We start from the raw sequence: 20,535 nt of genomic DNA, 5'->3' as shown, positions 1-20,535 counted from the left end.
TATAAAACAAGTTTGGCTCACGTAGAGGAAACTCTTCGCTTCTGGAAGTCTTTCCTCCATATCTTCAACAACGGGGAGTTCGGTGACCCCATTGCTTCTCCATTAACGTATGTGAATCCATTCTACTTCATTAATCCTTTGAAATTTATTCTGTAGTAGTAATGAAATAATTATGCATGTTCTATAAGCATGTTATTATTCTTTAACTTTCTTTTTACAAAATCAATGCATTCAACAATAAATAAACTAGTTAAAAAATGACTGTACATTGAAATTTCCCAAACTGTCTTTGTTTGTGTACTTTAAAAATGTTATATGATTAACATACTGGTAGGAATCCTAAGATTTTGTTTTACGTTCTTGTAGCGGTCTTAGTATCCTTGAAATAAATTTGCCCAATTTATATGCTAGTGAAGCAATCTGGATCCAGGGACTATAGCAACATTTTGTAGAAATGTCTTGAGAAGACCATACAATTTGGATGATACTACACATAGCAACTTCATCGCCCTAATAACATTTCAAAATATTTGTAAGAAAATTTTAATTTCACTGTAAATATCAGAGAAAATTATAACAAAAGAATGAAAAATAAAAAGGTTTCTGCCTTATTGTTAAATTCTATATAAAATTAGCACATATTTAATCACTTCAATAGGTACCTTATTTACTAAAGAACATTCTTAAAGAACTTGCAAGGATTAACTTCATACGTAGACTTTGAATCAATGACTGACTTTAAAAGCGTTAGCAATAAAAGTCTATTCTTCGTACAATTTAAACGCAATAGAATTGAAAATAACGTAAACATATTTTTATGAGATACTGTAATAATAAACACATCATAATATACAAGTTCAAACAAGTACTAAATCTTAATCAGGATAATGTAAACTTACTTCGCTAAAAGTAATACCTTTTTAAATTTACGTATGCATATTTGTAAGTAGCTAAACTTACAATTAATCATGCTTTTACAAATTCCGTACTATGTTTTTGTCTAATTAAACATAATAAATCCTATATTATGATCAATTTAAGATTAAAGTAAAATTATTGCATTTCAAAATAAAGGCATAAATAAAGGAATTACCGTTATCTAAACGTATATTTGTAAACTTATTGTAGCTTTTACTTATAAAATCATTGAATAAAACAAATCTACGCAGTGTAAGTAGTACTACTGACAGTTATCTTTATAATACTATATTTAAGGGTGCATTCTCTTTCACACGTATGTATATGAGAAGCAAAACTTATACCTGCTTCTTAGTGAGTATTTCTACAATAAAACAGCAAACCGACAGGCCACATCCAATCATCCAGAGGTAAAAAGATCCCGCCAGTTGCAACCAAGTTATTTTACATCCAGTAGAACAGCTATAAGAATAGGACAGAATATTTTTCACAGCAATATTAGCTTTATCCACAACAGTCACCCCGATAGCTTCTTTATATAATTTATCACAAATACCAGCTTCAAAAAGACGTGGTATAATATTGTGTAATTTATCTACCACAAAACAATCTTTTCTCATAATCATTTCATGATAAATTACTAGAACATCTTCGTCCACTCTCATTATCCTTGATTCATCTTTTACGGCAGCGGATGACTGAAAAGGATATAACAATCCTTCTAAAATAAGTGTTGCCCCTCTGTTTTTTAGAACTAATCTCTCACAATCAAAAAAATCCTCGCATTCACGCGATGTGTTTGCAAATGCTAAATATTTATCATTATTTATAAAATATTTTTTTGCTGGGATTATGTATGGGACTGTGCCGGATATCGTAAGTTCGTCTATTGTATTTATTGTTTTTGGGGGATTCTCCACTGTTAGATAGTAATACATTTGGGTACTTATGTAAGAAGATAGATGCAAACACAGTATGAGATATGATAAGTTCAGAATCTTCTGTTTCAAAGACATCGCGTTTGCTAAAGACGATGTTCCAACAAGAGCACCAAAACCATATAGTATGGTATTGTTCAATGAAACCGCACGGCCATCAAACTGACAGAATAATTTCCATATTATGGAATAAGACGCCAAAAATATTAGAAATATATAGAGGCCACCAGTTTTTCTCAATAAGGTTTGCCAAGATCTCGTTTCTCGTTCGACAGTATATATCCAAATAACTAATTCACGATCATATACTCCGGAATAGGCTACAACATTTCCATATATATTGTAAAGTCCTCCAGCACACGCATCAAGGGTACCGTTCAGCAAATAGTTGATGAAATCCTTTTTTACCATAGCATTATCTTCATCCCGTTTGATGTAAAACATTTCAAGGGTAAAATTAATTTTTTTTGCCATTATCTTTATAATTTCTAAATCGGATCCAAATATATCTTCCTCTTTTAAACGATCTAAACTTTGAAGTGAATTTTCATTTGCTATCACTGAATATGGAAAAAGTGGTGCCATTCCAATCTTTAACTTACACAGCCTAAGATTGTTTAGATATTTAGAAGGAAAGATGAATTTTTCATCATTTTTATCTAAAGATCCATTAACACAACTATTTATATTCATCATTGTAACATTCTCATCTAAATCACATTTTTTTTCATTCCAATGAGGCACGCCTGTTATAAAATTATATTTATCATACATTTTGTCTCTGGTGATAAATGTTACGTCATATGTTCTAACTTTAAGTAAGCTTTTCATGAAATTTTCATAACACTGTGAGTCAAAAATATATTCGTCAACAACAACAAGATATTTCGTATCTTTGTTTATAGGAACGTCTAGAGTATCACAAGGTTTCTGATAGATTACAACCAAGATGTCGTCGGTGTAATTTTGACCTGTCTTGTAAACTTCTTTTAAATTATTTGTTACAATGTATGGTAACTGCTTATCGACGATTAAACTGTTTAATTCTTCGAAGAATGATGAATCCTGGTGATCAGGTTCGTAAAGCACGACAGTTTTTTTCGAGAATTTTCTTATATCAGATACACCAATTATACAATTAGCAAGGGCGTAATCATTTTCTTTAATATTAAATGTCATAAAATGAGCACTTGCCATTGAAAAAGTCACTACAAGGATATATATAACAGACATCGCGTCTCCGCTAAAACCAAAATCATCTATACGTGTCCTTTTATGTCATCCCTTATTTATATTAAATATTGTGTAGAACAATTTGTCACTATTTCAAGTCCAACGAAAGAATTGATGGAATGGATTTATTACTTTTGATATAAGAAATAGTTCGCAGTTATAAGAATCGGAATATCCCTATTTATCTCTACATTAATTCGTTACACCAAAATAGTTTTAATGCGCTAAATACTTGCTATACAAGACAAACCTTTTAAGGTTTTTATCTCCGGATCTTAGCTAATCACCCCCATATTCGAATTGTATATGTCGCGCCGACAGCCATTTCGTATCGAAAATATTCCTTTTCGTGTATTCGTTCATTATAATTGTTTTCAAATTACCCACTTCACCGATGTTAATAATTTTATTAATACATCAGGTGATTCGTTATTTTCAAGTACCCACAATTGTAATACAGAATTTACCATATAAAAGTCCAAGATAATCGTACTGAATTCATTCATTATTGTGGTCACACTTATAATACCCCTGTTTTGGGGTCTAGAGTTTAAAAAAATAATCTGGTGTAAATCTGGTGTAAATCTGGTGAATCAGCACCCAACCGCTCTGGGATATTATGAAGACAACAAACACTATGCACCAATGACGCCTAAAATTATTCGAATTATAAGACATTTAAACATTTTTCTTTTTTTAATCGGAAAATAATTGAGTTTCTGTGATTTGACAAATGCCAAAGTTAAATTTTACTTTACACGAAACATAATATTACATTGCATTTTTTTTTTAAGTTTCCCTTGTAAGCGCTTCTACAAGACTATGTTTTAAACTCAGATTCATGAAAGTGTTTGATCAATAATGATTAATATACTTATAGGTGGTAGAGCCTAGCTGTGGTCAAATAACTACAGCTCAAACATGGACTGGCTCGACCGGGGAAGTACTACCCTCTCACAGAAAATCGGGGTGAAGTAGTCATTAAAGACTGTGTTTCATCCAATGAGTGAGAGAGCCGATTGCCCCTGCCCTGTTCCCACTCTTTCCTATCAAGGAATGCCTACTAAGGAATGCCTTATTCCTACACCTCATTTTCCCCAACAACTAAGGTTGGCAACGCATCCGCAACATCTATGTCTGACTGACGAGTATATATACAACATCTCCATATATATTGTAAAGTCCTCCACCACACGCATCAAGGGGACCGTTCAGCAAATATTTAATGGAATCATACTTTTCATCCTGTTTGATGTGAAACATTGCGAGAGTGGCGTAAAATTTTTTTGCTATTATCTTCATGATTTCTAAATCGGATCCAAATATATCTTCCTCATTTAAAGGACGTAAATTTTTAAAAGAATCATTATTTTCTATTACTGAATATCGAAAAAGTGCCCCCATTCCAACCTTAAATGCACACAGCTTAAGATTTTTTTGTCGTTTAGATGGAAATATGGTATTTTTGTCCTATTTATCTAAAGATCCATTAACACAACTATTTATATTCTTCATTGTAACATTCTCATCTACATCACATTTCTTTTCATTCCAATGAGGCACGCCTGTTATAAAATTATATTTATCATACATTTTGTCTCTGGTTATAAATGTTACGTCATATGTTCTAACTTTAAGTAAGCTTTTCATGAAATTGTCATAACACTGTGAGTCAAAAATATATTCGTCAACAACAACAAGATATTTCATATCTTTGTTTATAGGAACGTCTAGAGTATCACAAGATTTCTGATAGATTACAACCAAGATCTCGTCGGTGTAGTTTAGACCTTTCTTGTATAATTCTTTTAAATTATCTGTTACAATGTACGGTAACTGCTTATCGACGATTAAACTAATAAGTTCTTTATAAAATGCTACAATCTCGTTGTCAGCTTCATAAAACACCACAACTGTTTTTGAATATACTGTTATATCGGACAGCCCAAGTATGCAATTCGAAATCGGCGTACTGTATTTCTTCATATTTAAAGTTACAAAATGGGCACTTATCGCCGACAAAGTCACAACAAAGACAAATATTACAGACATTGTGACAAAACAATATATAAATTTTAATTGATGTGAGTCTAACTATTATTTTTTCTGCAGTGCAACACTTTGAAGCCATGTCATGAATTGATTGAGAATACGAGATGCCTATTACAAAGGCTAACATAAATTTATTTCTCAATCTGTATTTATTTATTCAGCATTCACATTGCAAAACGTTACTTATTCATTTTATTTCTTTGTCGTATGCAAAAATGGGATACGAACATTTATATTACTATAATCCGTAGATTTGTTAGTTACATTTTAAATACAGATTAAAAAAGTCAAAATAGAGACTATATTTTCACGATAGTATCAATAGCTAATAACAGTCATTTGTACCTTCAATTAAACAGTAAACGGCGGCCGTTTCGTCTGGGTAGGATACATTATTTATATTGTGACTTTTCCTATTGTTTTAATAGAAAAACATAGAAAAACCTTTATTTTTGATACATTAACAGAATCTAATATAAACGAAAAAAGTCTTCAAATTTTGAAAAGCTTTTTTGTTATTAAAATCAAAACTTAATATTATGTTAAGGTGTTGGAATTAATTCGTAGCGTTTGACGAGAGATGGCGTAGTTATTACAGTGTTCTGTTTTTACCTTCAGAAACAAATTAACCGTTGAACAGCTGTTACGACACATTTCATTTTTAATTGTTAATAACAACAACAACAGGTGACAGCTATTTAATTATGTCGAAATTTATATCAAATAAAGTGTTTTTGCGGGGAGTTTTAATACATTATTTTAATATGAACAAAAGTGATGCAGAAAGTCATCGGATTTTAGTAAAAATTTATGGTAAACATGCTTTAGCTGACTAAACGTGTCGGAAATGGTTTTTGCGTTTTAAGATTGGTGATTTTGATTTAGGCGGCAAGGAAAGAACTGGACAGCAAAAAAATTTTAAGATAAAGAATTGGACGATTTACTCGAAGAAAATTCATATCAAACACTTCAAGAGTTGTCCACATCTTTGGAAGTTTATTCATATACGATAGGAAAAAGCCTTAAAGCTTTGTAAATGATCTAAAAGGCAGGAAAATGGGTACCATATGAATTAAAACTGGGAGACCTTGAAAAACGTTTTATGACCAGTAAACTACTGCTTGCACGGTAAAAAATGAAAAGTTTTCTACATCGTATTGTTACTGGCGATGAAAAATGGATATATTACGACAATCCGAAACGCAGAAGATCAGGGATTAAGCACAGTCAACCATCATCATCAGTGGCAAAACGCAATATTCGTGGATCTAAGCTCCTCCTTTGTATTTGGTGGGATCAACAAGGTGTGGTTTATTACGAATTGTTAAAACTCAATTACACCATCACTAGTGATCGCTACCGGTTACAATTGATACGTTTGAGTCATGTATTGAAGGAAAAACAGCCGGAATGGAGCAAAAGGCACGATAAAGTTATTTTACTAAACGACAATGCTCAACGTCACGTGGCGAAACCAGTGAAAACATAGCTGGAAACATGAAAATGGGAGGTTTTAACCCACCCGCCGTATTTTTCAGATATTGCCCCTTCAGATTACTACCTGTTTCGATCAATGGCTCATGGTTTATCAGGGAAGACATTTACATCTTATGAGGATTGCCAAAATTGGACCGATTCATGGATTGCCTCCAAGGACGAAAAGTTTTTCCGATGAGGTATTCAACTGTTACCTGAAAAATGGAAAAAAGTAGTGGCGAGCGATGAGCAGTATTTTCAATAAGGTAATTTTTTAATTTCATTTGAAACAATTTTTTTTTTTAATAAAAAAATAATAATATATATTATATAATAATTAGGATTTTTAAAATACAAATTATGTGAAATCAATTAGAGAAACTAATACCTACTCACTGGCTGCATGGAAGGGAAGAGGAGCAGAGGACGTATCCGATGAACCGATGCAGATGAGGTTACAGGAAGAATATGCAGGCCAATATTCACCTGGCTTAAAATCTAGCAGCCAGGAGGACTGTGGTAAGCAGGATCAACCCACGATGACCACGTCCCTCAGCTATGAGGACACAACGAAGAAGATCAAATATCTAGAAGGCGAGGAAAAAATTTTTTTGTCTTCTTGGTTTCATTACAGTTAATTCTTTGTTTTAATTTTAATCACAGAGACACGCGCTATCAGAGAAATATTGAATTTCTTGTATTCGAAGTTATCATTATAGAAAGATATTCCGAATGTTGTTAATTAAAAACTTGTATCAATGATTTTTTAAATCCATATTGTTTCTTTGTACAAATATCACGTCAGCAATGCTGAAATGTTCAACAATGAAGGTATGTAATTATCGTTGATAACTTGTATTTCATATTTATTCTTCTATATTTCGTAATCTGTTTGTAATTTTTTTTAAGCAAATTTCTGTGAATTTATGAATCTATCGTTATCGGTTATTAATGTACTGTTTAAAATTGATCTCTTGATCATGCACATTTTAGCCTTCTACGACCACTAAACTGTTGTTTGTTAAACACTTAATTTGTTATTGAGGGTTTTGAATTTTTATTACCAGAAGTAAATTTGTTAATAACTAACTTCCATAATAGAGGATTTAATCTGAACTCGCTAAACGAATTTAAATCCTTTCTTCCTAAATTTTCTACCTGATAAGATTAATTGCAACTCAACGTGAATAATAAATATGTTAAAATTGCACCTAAAGATCAATTTACTGTTTCTATCTTAACATATATTTTCAAAGTTCGAAAATCGACGAAACAGAAAAAAATCGTAAACGAAATTTACGTAAGTTAACAAAATTAAGGAATTAAAAAAAAAGGTTTAACTTTTGAAATATAATTCAGAATTAAATTTATTTATTCATTATTTTCATATTTTAAGTTACAACATCGCTCAACGAAACTTATGAAGCTGTCACACAAATATACCTACTACCGTTCACCTCTCGACAATCGTCTTTAATTTCTACAATTGATTGTACACCTAATTAGTAAACAGTGTAGTAATTAGGTCTCCAAGCTGTCCAGGTAAATCTTAATTGTTATTTTCGCCTGTCCGAGTTTGATTGAGGGTCTGTATCATTCAATATAAGTTTAACGCCTTATAGTATAAATAAAATCATGTCTTTTAAAAACCTCAATATTTCCTTGCAATTTTCTTTAAAATTATGTTCATCATAAGATCTCTTTTTAAACATTTAGTAATAATTATATTACTAGGACTTTAAACAGGAAGCCGTAAAGCCGTATGCTATTTATTATATTGAAATTCAAATATAATGTTCATTTTATAAAACTTGATAAAATACAAAAAAAAAAATGTCACTTTGAAGCCAAATAGTTAATCCCAGTTGATAGTCCAACTTTTTCTTTGATGTAAAGTGAATGCGACTAAGCGTAAGTCCCAACAAAACTTTCTGAACGGATCTCTTTGAAGAAACCTTCAACCGCAGAGTAATTAATTAAAATCCACATACTTTTATCAATATTTATTTCAAAGAGTTCTTGTCCAATCTAATTTTTATTATTTTTTAAGTAAAATAATAACTATTGAATCTTAAAGCTCTTTTGGTTTTGTTGTTTGTTTAAAATCAATAAGCAATTAAATTTTTGATGATTTTGAAACTTACTAATATGTTAACTTTAAATGATTTACAATACACCAAAAAATATATATATACGAGGGGTGATCAATAAGTAATGATAATCGAGTATTTCTAGAACGCACAAAACCCCAAATTATTTTTTTTCTGCTTGCTTATTTATCCACTAGTTCAGCTTCAAAAAATTGTATAAATAGGAAACCATTACCGGAAGATACATTCATTTGAATACGAACTGTCGAAGAGAAAACATCAAAATGGAGAAAAATGAAATAAGAGCTGTCATCAAGTACCTCTGCCTGAAAAAAATGTCTACCAAAGACATACACAGCGACTTAGAGGAAACATATGGGGAGTCTGCTCCTCCATATTCCACAGTCGCACGCTGGGCAAAGGAATTTAAGCTGGGCAGAACCTCCACTGAAGATGAACATCGCGAAGGACGCCCTTCCACGTCCCTTACTGGAGAAAACGTAAAAAAAGTGGAAGATATCGTGTTGGCCGATCGAAGGGTGACCGTAAGGCATGTAGCTGAGGTCACAGGGATCGCCTATGGCAGCGTTCAAAAAATCATTGTCAACGAAATGCATATGAAAAAGGTCTCTGCGCGTTGGGTGCCGAGAATGTTAACCGACGAGCAAAAAAAGAAACGAGTCGACATTTCGAGGGTGAATCTTCAAAAGTTCCAGGCCGATAAAGAAAATTTTTTATCGCGTTTTGTGACCATGGACGAGACCTGGATCCACCACTTTGATCCCGAAACCAAACAACAATCAATGACTTGGAAACGAGCTTCCTCACCAACGCCGAAGAAATTCAAAGTGTCAAGTTCAGCGGGAAAGGTTATGGCGTCTGTTTTCTGGGATGCAGAAGGAATTATTATGGTGGCATATTTGGAAAAGGGGGCCACTATAACAGGCTCTTACTACGCAGACCAAATAAGAAGATTGCGAGAGGCTATTAAGTCGAAAAGACGCGGTAAACTGCGCGCTAGAGTGCTGTTTCACCAAGACAACGCCCCGGCTCACAAAGCCGCAGTTGCGATGGCTGCCATTGAAGAAATGGGATTCGAACTGCTCGAACACCCTCCCTATTCGCCAGATCTAGCTCCCAGTGACTTCTATCTCTTTCCTCGGCTCAAAGAACATCTCCGGGGCAACAAATTTGAGGACAATAGTGAAGTGATGGCCGCAGTAGAGGCATTTTTGGAGGGTCAAGACAAAGAATTTTTTTCTAAGGGAATCATGGGCTTAGAAAAAAGATACACTAAATGTATTAACTTGTTAGGAGACTATGTTGAAAAATAAAATACTTTTTTTTATCTAATAGTTCTGTTTCATATTGATTATCATTACTTATTGTCACAATAATACATGTGTATCGAATTCAATTGAAACACAGATAATTCGTTATTTTTCTTTGATTCTTATAAATTTGAGGTAATGGAAAAATATTTACGAGATAAAAAAAAATTAATGCAGACGAATTGAGAACCTCTTCCTTTTTGATATCGTATGGACATGCCATTCTTATTTTTATGCCACGAAAGAAGTTAATATGGAACCAGTGCATAATGCGTCAGATGACTTGCTAGTACTGTCTTATCATATATCTAATTTAAAAATATTCACTTATCACTGCGATAAAGGTTCATCATACAAGTTACATGAGTGCGTACCAATTAAATCTCAAAAAACTTTAACGTTATTCCTTCTTAAACAGAGTACTGAGTAATTTAAAATAAAAAGTAGAGGACAAATTTCTTGAGCTATATTTTACGGGCATAATTAACTGGAATAAAATATATTGAACACTAGAAATTTTCATTCTATTTCACAACACTAGTGACGTAATCAGTTTAAGAAATAGAATCAATTAGTCATAGATATGTGAGATAAGCTTAGTTTGATCAAATAATGTTAAGAAGGCAAATTAAATTATATTTACAACATCATGGACAGAAGTGCATAAAATATATATCTTTATACGAAACCATATATATTTGTTAGGCAGTAACAATTATAATAACTTATTAATTCAATATGCATTATCTTTTATTAAATTGATGCAACTCACAACGGGGATATAGCTCAGTGGTAGAGCATTCGACTGCAGATCGAGAGGTCCCCGGTTCAAACCCGGGTGTCCCCTGATTTCTTTTTAACTACCGTAACAGTGATTTCATCATTACTGTCCATTTCGTAAAAGTTTATACAGAATTATTTGTTTAAGAAAAGAGTTTACCATCAAGAGTTACTTGAACTAACTATTTTAATTGTTTTACTTTAACTGTGTAATTTTAACCCCTTCAATAACTGAAAGTGAAAAAAATGATAGTAACTTCATATTTTTAAACAGTTTATGATTTTAATATTTTTGTCGTGGAATAATAAATTTCTATTCATTCGAGTATTTTTATCATCATCATCATCATCAGCCTATCGGAGCCCACCGCTGAGCAAAGGCCACTTCTCACATGGAGAAGGTTAGAACATTAGATTATTTTATTAGTTGTTATTACTGTATCGTCTAAAAGGAGATTCTGCAAATGTCAAAACCGAACCTTTTCCCGTTTTTGATTCAACAACCTACGTTTATACTATAACTAGGTACCAGCCCCGGCTCTGCACGGGTTCTTTACAAAAAATATAAAATAGCCTATTTAATTTTGAGAATTATTAAATTTATATTATAGTTACCTTCAAACGGTACGCCCGATTTAATTGATTTTAAAAGTAATTTACAAATACATATGTCGGCTCGCGATTGGAGTATGGGCGAGCTAGGTGGCTCTGAAGTCTCATGGTTGAGAGAATTATCCTCAATTTATAGTACTTATTAAAATAAGTAGATGATTCAGGCGGATCCCTTGACCACAATTATGAGTTGTGAACAGGACGGCTGCCGAACCACCACTGGCTCATCGACGATTAGCCCTGCTTATATAGGAGCCGTCCCCTCCCTTCACAACACACCTGATTCACTGATTGGTGGATGAAGTCTGAGTCGTTTTACTTCTAAATAAAACTCAAATTATTATTTACAATCAAAAGTTATTTAACGAAACCAACAAATCAATTGAGTAATAATTAGTATTATTTTAATTATTACATATTTATCATTAACGCCGACACGGCCATTCTGCACAAAGGTCGCCCTCGACCTATTAAAAAATCTATTCAACAAAATTTGGAGGTTCCTCTGCTCAACTGCTCAACTTTGCTTCTAAAATCTTGAAACCGGCTGTCCTCAGTAAAATTTATTTAAGTCATATTTTTGGAGGTCCCTGTCCTCAAAAAAATCTATTTAACCCATAATTTTGGAGGCCTCTGTCCTCAACGAAATTTATACAACCCATGATTTAAATTTATACAACCCATGATTTTGGAGGCCCCTGTCCTCAACAAAATCTAACAAAACATTTATTTTGGAGGCCCCTGTCCTCAACAAAATCTATACAAAACATTTATTTTGGAGGCCCCTGTCCTCAACAAAATCTATACAAAACATTTATTTTGGAGGCCCCTGTCCTCAACAAAATCTATACAACCCATTATTTTGGAGGCCCCTGTCCTCAACGAAATTTATACAACCCATTATTTTGGAGGCCCTTGTCCTCAACAAAATCTATACAACTCATGATTTTGGAGGACCCTGTCCTCAACAAAATTTAAAAGCGTAAAACTGCAAACTTTTAATCTTTTGGTGAATTGATAGAATTAGTATTTTGTGTGAAACTTTGATCAGCAACTTCTGCGCAACTTCTACTCGAGTTATGCTTTATTCAACAACTGACAAATCTTCCAACGCCGACACGGAATCCTGTAATTATCGCATTTTCATCTGGTATTGGAGCTAACCGCAGTTGTTCGTGAGAAACCCCTTTTTTTTCCTCTTCCAACTATCTCAATTTGATATCGATCGTTAGGCTATATATATATATTTTTTTTTGATTTCATATGGTATTTAAGATCTAATCCAATTTCACCCTTTTCCAATCATATAACTCTAACCTTTCCTTTACTTTAGCCTTTCCTTTGTCCAACCTTAATTTATCTTGAGTTCTCCTAACGTTAATTTTCTTCTTAATGTAATCTTCGAGTTGACTTCAATTTACTATCCTTTCATCTTCGTTTATTAACGTAAGTAGTTCTACAGGTACTGGCGCACTGTCTTCCAGTTAGAGCTTTTATAGGACATACATTCGTAGTTTTGTGCTTAGTGCAATTAATTGCTAGTTCGAGAGAATTCAAACCTTTCTTCCAATCCTTAGTTCCGTAGTTTCGTATAATCGTTAACCCATTTTTGATTACTGCCATTACACGTTCAATTTGTCCATTATTGCGACTTACGCCAGGAGCTATGTAATGTTGATAAACACAATGAAATTTACAAAATTCAAATTCGACTTTAAAAGCTGTATCTTGATCACTAATTATTTGTCTAGGTGTCCTAAATAACGAAACCACGTATTCCAGTGCACGAAGCATCATGGTTGCTGTCTTATTAGTTGCGTAAGTCAAGGTTACATATTTTGTATAAGCATCGATTATTACGATCACATTCACTTTTATCATGTTTCTTAGCAAGGCGCCCCGTCGCATCTATGCGAATCGTATCAAATGGGATAGGTTTCTTCTCTGTAGGATACATTTGTATATGTTTGGCTCCTAATCATCCTTTGCTCGTTTTGCAAATGGCACAATTATCAATAAATCGCCTTACGGTTGTGGACATTTCAAGAAACCAATAAATTTCACGAATTTTTGACAAGAGTTTTCTCCTACCCGAAGTGTTTCAGAGCAGTATGATAGCAATTAATAATGCTCCACTAATATTATTTGGAAACTACTTGCTTCCATTTTTTGGATCTTGGTTCTTCATTCTCGTATTTATGCTCCAAAACAAGGTCATGAAGACGGTGAGCGGTTGTCATGTCGCCACTTCCAAATTTTTTAATTAACACAGCAAGATCAGCATCACGTCGCTATTCGACCTTACGTGGCTGTTCGACCTTAAGTCGTGGATCTATGTTTTGAATTAAGTTAATACACATAATACTATTTCTGCTGAAAAAATCTTGTCAATATTCAATTTTGAAATTGTAATGTTTTAAAAAATAACCACCACCTGTGAATTCTTGGTAAAAGTTCATGAGATGAAGATTTTATGGCATTACAGTCAGTGACTATACTAAAATATCTTCCATAAAGGTACTGTCTGAAGTGTTTTCCGGCTAGTACTATTGCAAGAGCTTCTCATTCATAAGCATGGCAGTGACTTTCTGGAATCGTTATTCTCATACTCTGGAATCGTTATTCTCATACTCGTATATGCTATTTGATGTTGCTTACCCTTGTTTATTTGGATAAGGATAGCGCCAAGACCTGTACTGCTTGCATCCGTATATGGTTCGTTTAGTCAATCTTCCTTAAAAAGGGTTAGTATTGGTGCCGCCGAGGTTAAACGCCAAACTACATCAAGTTTGGTATTTCCACATTCAGCTGTCATTTCGAATTTATTATCCTTCTTGGTCAAATTATAAAGTGGTATTACACGTTCGGAAAATGATGGTATAAAACGTCTAAAGTAACCTGTTAATCCACAAAATTGATGTACTTACCTAACACGGGCTGGCACAGAAGACCTCTAGAGCGCTTCGACCCCTCTCGGACCAGTGCGCACAACACCATTTGATATCAGGTCACCGAGACAATTAATTGCTGCTCTAAAGAAGGAACACCTTCCAACAAAACTTCCAAAACCCCGTCGAGAGTTTGCAAACCCTCTGACATTTTATGAAGACATCATCCATATAGACCAAAATATTATCCAGTAACAACCGCAGAGCAGTCATGACTGCCCGTTGGAACACTGGCGAAGCGCCAGTTAACCCAAAAGGCATTCCCGTATATTCGTAGAGTCTATCCGGGGCAATGAAAGCTTGATAGAAATAGTGTTTTCATTAAGTTCACGGTTACCCGTGCACATCCTATCCTCGCCACTCCCTTTCCTGACGAGAACCACAGGACTTTCGAAATTAAAAGCACTTTCTCGGATCACACCACTGGCAATTAAATCTTCAATAATAGTTTCAACCTTCCTTCGCTCATAGTTTCAACCCTCCTTCGCTCCATTGGTGCCATCCTATAAGGTTGTCTTGAAACCACTCCAAGTGGGTCCCTGGGTTGTATGTGTAAACCTCCTGTCCCCACTTTAGCTTTTGGTATTCCGGTAGCAAATGTAGCACAGTATTTGGCCAAAAGACCCTACAACTCCCTAATCTCCGCCTCGTTGGCCAAATCGGTGTCAATATCTGGAAAGGGTATTTCAAAAGTTAACACTGTATCAATAGTAGAATGTCTTACCACAGCAGCACCCTCCTCCGTAATGAGCACAGTCAGTCCTGTTCCTCCAATCAAATCTGCACCAATTAAAACGTCACAAAGAGTTTCATGATCTTAAACAATTGCACAAAGTCTTGACCCGTTGACACGACAATATTGGAACGCTCCCCCTGCCCACCCCTTGAACATCAATAGACATTACTCTCGTTTTCATGGAAAGGAAGAGCCCAGCGACCGTCTTACCAAAAACCGGGAAGCACCGCTGTCGTAGAATGCCACGCAGTTAAAGTTGCCCACGTTTATATTCATTGGAGTCAACATTCCGCTATGTTCCCTCAATAAGTCGACCTTGTTTGAAACTTCACTAACCTTTTCCGAAACATGTAGATTCTACATACCCAATTTTGCCACGGTAATTGCACGTAGTTTTGGATCCTTCCGATCTGTCGAAACTAGAACTTGAACTCAACAATGGTTGAGAATCACTCACAATATCGGTTATTTTGTTACAGTTTGTCTGAATATGCCCAGCTTTTTCACACTTGACAAAAGACGAAGCCGCAAGTATTCATTATCTACACAGCCAATTACCGCTTCAACAGCATCCTTCTCCTTATTGCTGTTTATTACGCGTTTCCAGATCTGCCACGCCTTTGTTATGGGTTTAACTGGATGCTGGATGCGCTGTGTCCAACCTGAAATTCTTAGTTTTAATATGTCATTAGAGTATCTCGCTTCAGGTTCAAATGTTTGTATTAAAGCTTCTCGCGTGTCCTTCCACACTGATGACTTGACAGGCCATGTATCCCCAATGGTTTTAGCTCAGCCTTCTAACAATTCAGCTATTTTGGTACAAATTTCAGAGTCACTTATATTCCAGTGATTTTTTTGCTTGGTCAACATGGAGCACCAGTCCCTTATAGGCACGTTACCGTCTGGTTTAAACGATGCGATATAGATGTCACTTAATCTTGGCCTTTGCTGAAATCAAATTGAAAAGTAAACCTGAAAGGAAATCGTCATTTGCTTGCATACTGGCCTGTTGTTGGTTAGATAATGTTTCCAGAAAGCTGATCACTGCCCGAAGGGTATCCGAGTTCTTTGGCACATTTCCTCCTTTTGCGTGAGAGGATGGACCTGCTGGATCCATCCCACTTCTGATATCGGCTCGCGATTGGAGTATGGGCGAGCTAGGTGGCTCTGAAGTCTCATGGTTGAGAGAATTATCCTCAATTTATAGTACTTATTAAAATAAGTAGATGATTCAGGCGGATCCCTTGACCACAATTATGAGTTGTGAACAGGACGGCTGCCGAACCACCACTGGCTCATCGACGATTAGCCCTGCTTATATAGGAGCCGTCCCCTCCCTTCACAACACACCTGATTCACTGATTGGTGGATGAAGTCTGAGTCGTTTTACTTCTAAATAAAACTCAAATTATTATTTACAATCAAAAGTTATTTAACGAAACCAACAAATCAATTGAGTAATAATTAGTATTATTTTAATTATTACATATTTATCATTAACGCCGACACATACAATAGATACAAATACTGATGTGGGCTTGAAAATGAAGTAACTTATTTTGATAAGACTTAATACCGTATTTATGTAAATAAACATCTTTCCAATAAACGCTTTAGGAATGCCAACTTGTAAAATGGATATAGTATGTTATCCTTAAGGTATAGACATATGACACCCCGGACTTTTCTGTAGACCTATATAAAATTCCAACATAAATTATTTTAAATGAAACTAGTATTATTCGGATTTACTACGCGGATTTTATTATTTAAAAACTACATAGTCCCGACGTTTCGGTTACTTTGCAGCAACCGTGATCACCTCGTCTGCCCGTGATCACGGTTGCTGCAAAGTAACCGAAACGTCGGGATTATGTAGTTTTTAAATAATAAAATCCGCGTAGTAAATACGAATAATACTAGTTTCATTTAAATGAATACTCGCGAAAATCTTAGATCTCATTATAAATTATTTTGTTACATCTCAAAGACTTTAGGCAGCGTTTTCGTTAAAAGCTCTCAGATGAGTCATATTTTCCCGACATCTTTAACAAATATCATTAATGTACACTTATGTGTAAATACAAAAACTTATCAAATGATATACTAAAACCGTCCTCGAGAATCACGCTATCGAGTGGTAATAACTGCAAACACATATTATCAAATTAATCGGCGCAGTAGTTTTTCCGTTTATCGCGAACAGACAGACGGACGGACGCGGCGAGGGACTTTGTTTTATAAAATGTATAATATGGATATTGATGATGATTGATGTTCAAGAATTTATGAACGAAAACTGTTAATTCCCCTGTAACTTCAACAATGCGTTATTTCTTCATAAATAACATCTTGTTTTATTATTTTTTAAACATAAGTTTTGCCACCTCGAGCACACAATGACCAATTTTTTATGGTTACAATATATGTCGCGCCGAAAGGCCCGTCGTATCAAAAATATTCCTTTTCGTATATTCGTTCATTATAATTGTTTTCAAATTACCCACTTCACCGATGTAAATAATTCTAGTAATACATAAGGTGGTTATTTTTGTTTAAATACCCACAATTGTAATACAGAATTTACCATATAAAAGTCCAAGCATAATCGTACTGAATTCATTCTACATTGGTCGCTCTTAGGAGCCACATTGGTAGAATCTCTACTATACAATTCTTGAAATTAAACAAGTATCATTTTGAGTAAAGACTATATTTCCCTAAAAATGAAAACCCGTCCATCGTCATCGGAACTGAATGCCCAAACTCGAAAGCCTTTTAAGGAACTGGGGTCTCGGTCTCGGTTCCACGAGGATCCCTTCGCTCTTACAGGATCCCTTTGCTCTCACATATACTAGTAAACTATAAAATATTAACTACATTAATAAATACATAATTCATCTCATAAATACCACAACAAATCACATGCCTGTTGTATTAAGTTCTGCACTCATTTTAAATCCATTTTTTTGTATTTCGAATTTAAAAATTACTATCTATATAAATCACGATTATAATTATAATCTTTTCAAGTGAGTTGATTTTGAATCGTATTTTAATAATATTTTTAATAAACTTTATTAAATTTATCACTAGTGATTGTAAATTAAAAAGCTCGGAGTGCTTAAACCCATTTTCCTTTTGTTCCTATTCCATCGAATAAACTATTGCTCCGTCCAACTTTTCCTTAGTACGTGAGACAACAGCATAAAAACTCATACCAAAATATGAATTAATTTATTTTAAAGTGACGGGCTTAATCAAACTTAATTTGTTTGTAATATTCATTCAATGAATGTTATTTTTAATTTATTTCTCACATGCAGAGGTTTTGGTTACACGGTTAATTTTATATACAGAACTTTTTGTATATAAATAATACAATGTACATAATTGTTTCTATGTCCACAAATTATTGATAGCTTTGTTTGATACAGATACGTTCCAAATATACTTAGTAAGGTTTCAAATCTAGATTTTTGTTATTTAATCATTGTAAAGACCGATCCGTAGTAATAAAACAACGAGATGCTTTTTTAACGTTTTATAAAAATCAAGTTAAGACAGAGTGATGTCACACTAGAGCTCGTAATATGAGACTCCAAATAATCATCTAACATATCGCGTGCTTATAAACACATTTACCGATAATAAATATTTGTATTTTAATCAACAAATGTATTCACTTGTTTTTCACTACACGAATATGATCAATAAAGTGAGTCCGTTGATAATCTACGATTGGTCTGGACTGAATATTTGATGAGACATCCGGCAATATATAAGTTGTTTTAAATATAATACAGTTTTAACAAAACAGCCTTTTATTTTCATATTAAAATTTAACATACGTTATAATTATCTTATTATGTTGTACCGATGTTTTTAGTATCTTTTATCCTGTATATCTTTATGAAATATATTTTTATAGGTCTACTTTTTCGTACTTCAAAGAACAACTCGGCTGAGGACTCAGTTACAATTATCATCCTTTGCAATTTGGGACAGTTGTTAGATTGTATCCCATAACTATTCACCTGAATAAATAACGCTTCATCTTCCCAGCTTCCGTTTATCTTTAATTATATATCCTTATCAGTTTACTTTTATATCTTAAATGAGTGGATCAATGAGTTTTATGGGAAACGAGTAACATTCAACACAATGAAGGTTTGCAAATTCTACTGTTTGAGTTGAGGCAATCTGTATATTATTTTTTGTAGTTCATAAAAAATCGAAAAGGATATTATTTTAAACTTAGGAATTCATAAATCACTTTTTCTTATACCGAACTTTACTCTCCTATGTCACTTCAAGTTTCACCCACTTTGCAAGGTCGATTTTTTATTTTAAAACAATTTTAAGTCAAACAACAATTTGTATGTTGATTCATGAAGGTTTCAAAGGATGTTGTTAGCGTAAACGCTGTACATTCTAATTTAGTTTGAACCCTAGATCGCTCTCAATTTAGTCAATGATGCACCAATTAACTTTATGTTTGCCAAATACAATATTTGCTTAAAGAAACTTGACGCTGCGGACTCCGATTTACTTGAACTTGCTCTTCACTGACATAAATAAATCTTGCATCTCATTTACTGAATAAAACTTATTTATATGTATTTCTTAAATATTGTAAAGCCAAATCATGGAATAAGGATTATATTGTTATATTTATATTCAGATGACTTTAAAACTGAGACACCTGATACTTATGTACATAAATTAACCATAATGATTTTTTATGCAAAATATTAGCTTAATACCGATGGATTCTTTAGCAACTTCTGAAAGTATAGTACTATAAAAAAACTACTGTATTATTCCCAAATTACTACGAAGAACAAATAACTATTGTTATCACTATGAAGACAGTAGTGCTAACGCCGACCTCAGTGTGTCAGTGTTTTGCAAAATCCGTGTAAGAAAAGGTATTTGAACGCTGCACCATCGTTGTTAACTTGCTTGTAATTGTTGTTTATGTGTAACTTTGTAGTTTACATTTCATTGAGAAAATTCGTTAGCTCCTGTTTCTTAACTTCATATCTCGTTAGATCTAACATTATGGCCAGACATAATAGAATGAACGAAGTCCTGCACGGCGGTAGCTAATAGAATTAATTTCATTTTCACTTGGAACATGAATGAAGATGCCTTTATTATGCTGGAGGTGCACTTAAAGTCCACTTTCATTTGATGATAACACTACGTCAAATAAATGCAATGACAATAGCTGTCCTGGTTGAAATGCACTGGGCGTGAATACAGTTTGAGAAAAGAAAGGAAATATAATAAATTTCTATGCAAATGTCTTGACACTTTATAAAATGAAAAAGGGGTAATATTTTTAAATTACTTGTTAAGGGGTTTTTGTGTATATAAAGTATTTAGTAAATTTAAAATGGAACTACGTTTTCGTAT

The 20,535-nt window shown here is 33.7% G+C and overlaps 1 protein-coding gene and 1 non-coding gene across 2 annotated transcripts; one reads left to right on the top strand and one right to left on the bottom strand.

Moving 5' to 3' along the window:
* Nucleotides 1-1,246: 1,246 nt before the first annotated feature.
* LOC133319302 (uncharacterized) lies at nt 1,247-2,441 on the bottom strand. Its single transcript, XM_061523259.1, has one exon. The coding sequence runs from the start codon at nt 2,439-2,441 to the stop codon at nt 1,257-1,259; it is 1,185 nt and encodes a 394-aa protein (XP_061379243.1). The 3' UTR covers nt 1,247-1,256.
* An 8,372-nt stretch (nt 2,442-10,813) lies between these two features.
* Nucleotides 10,814-10,885, top strand: Trnac-gca (transfer RNA cysteine (anticodon GCA)). The gene has a single exon. It is a non-coding gene; the product is annotated as a tRNA-Cys (tRNA).
* The last annotated feature ends 9,650 nt before the right edge of the window (nt 10,886-20,535 follow it).

Source organism: Danaus plexippus, chromosome 17, assembly GCF_018135715.1.
Source record: "Danaus plexippus chromosome 17, MEX_DaPlex, whole genome shotgun sequence".
Classification (NCBI taxonomy): domain Eukaryota; kingdom Metazoa; phylum Arthropoda; class Insecta; order Lepidoptera; family Nymphalidae; genus Danaus; species Danaus plexippus.
Note: the sequence above shows the minus strand (reverse complement) of the source record. Positions and strands in the feature narration are given on the sequence as shown.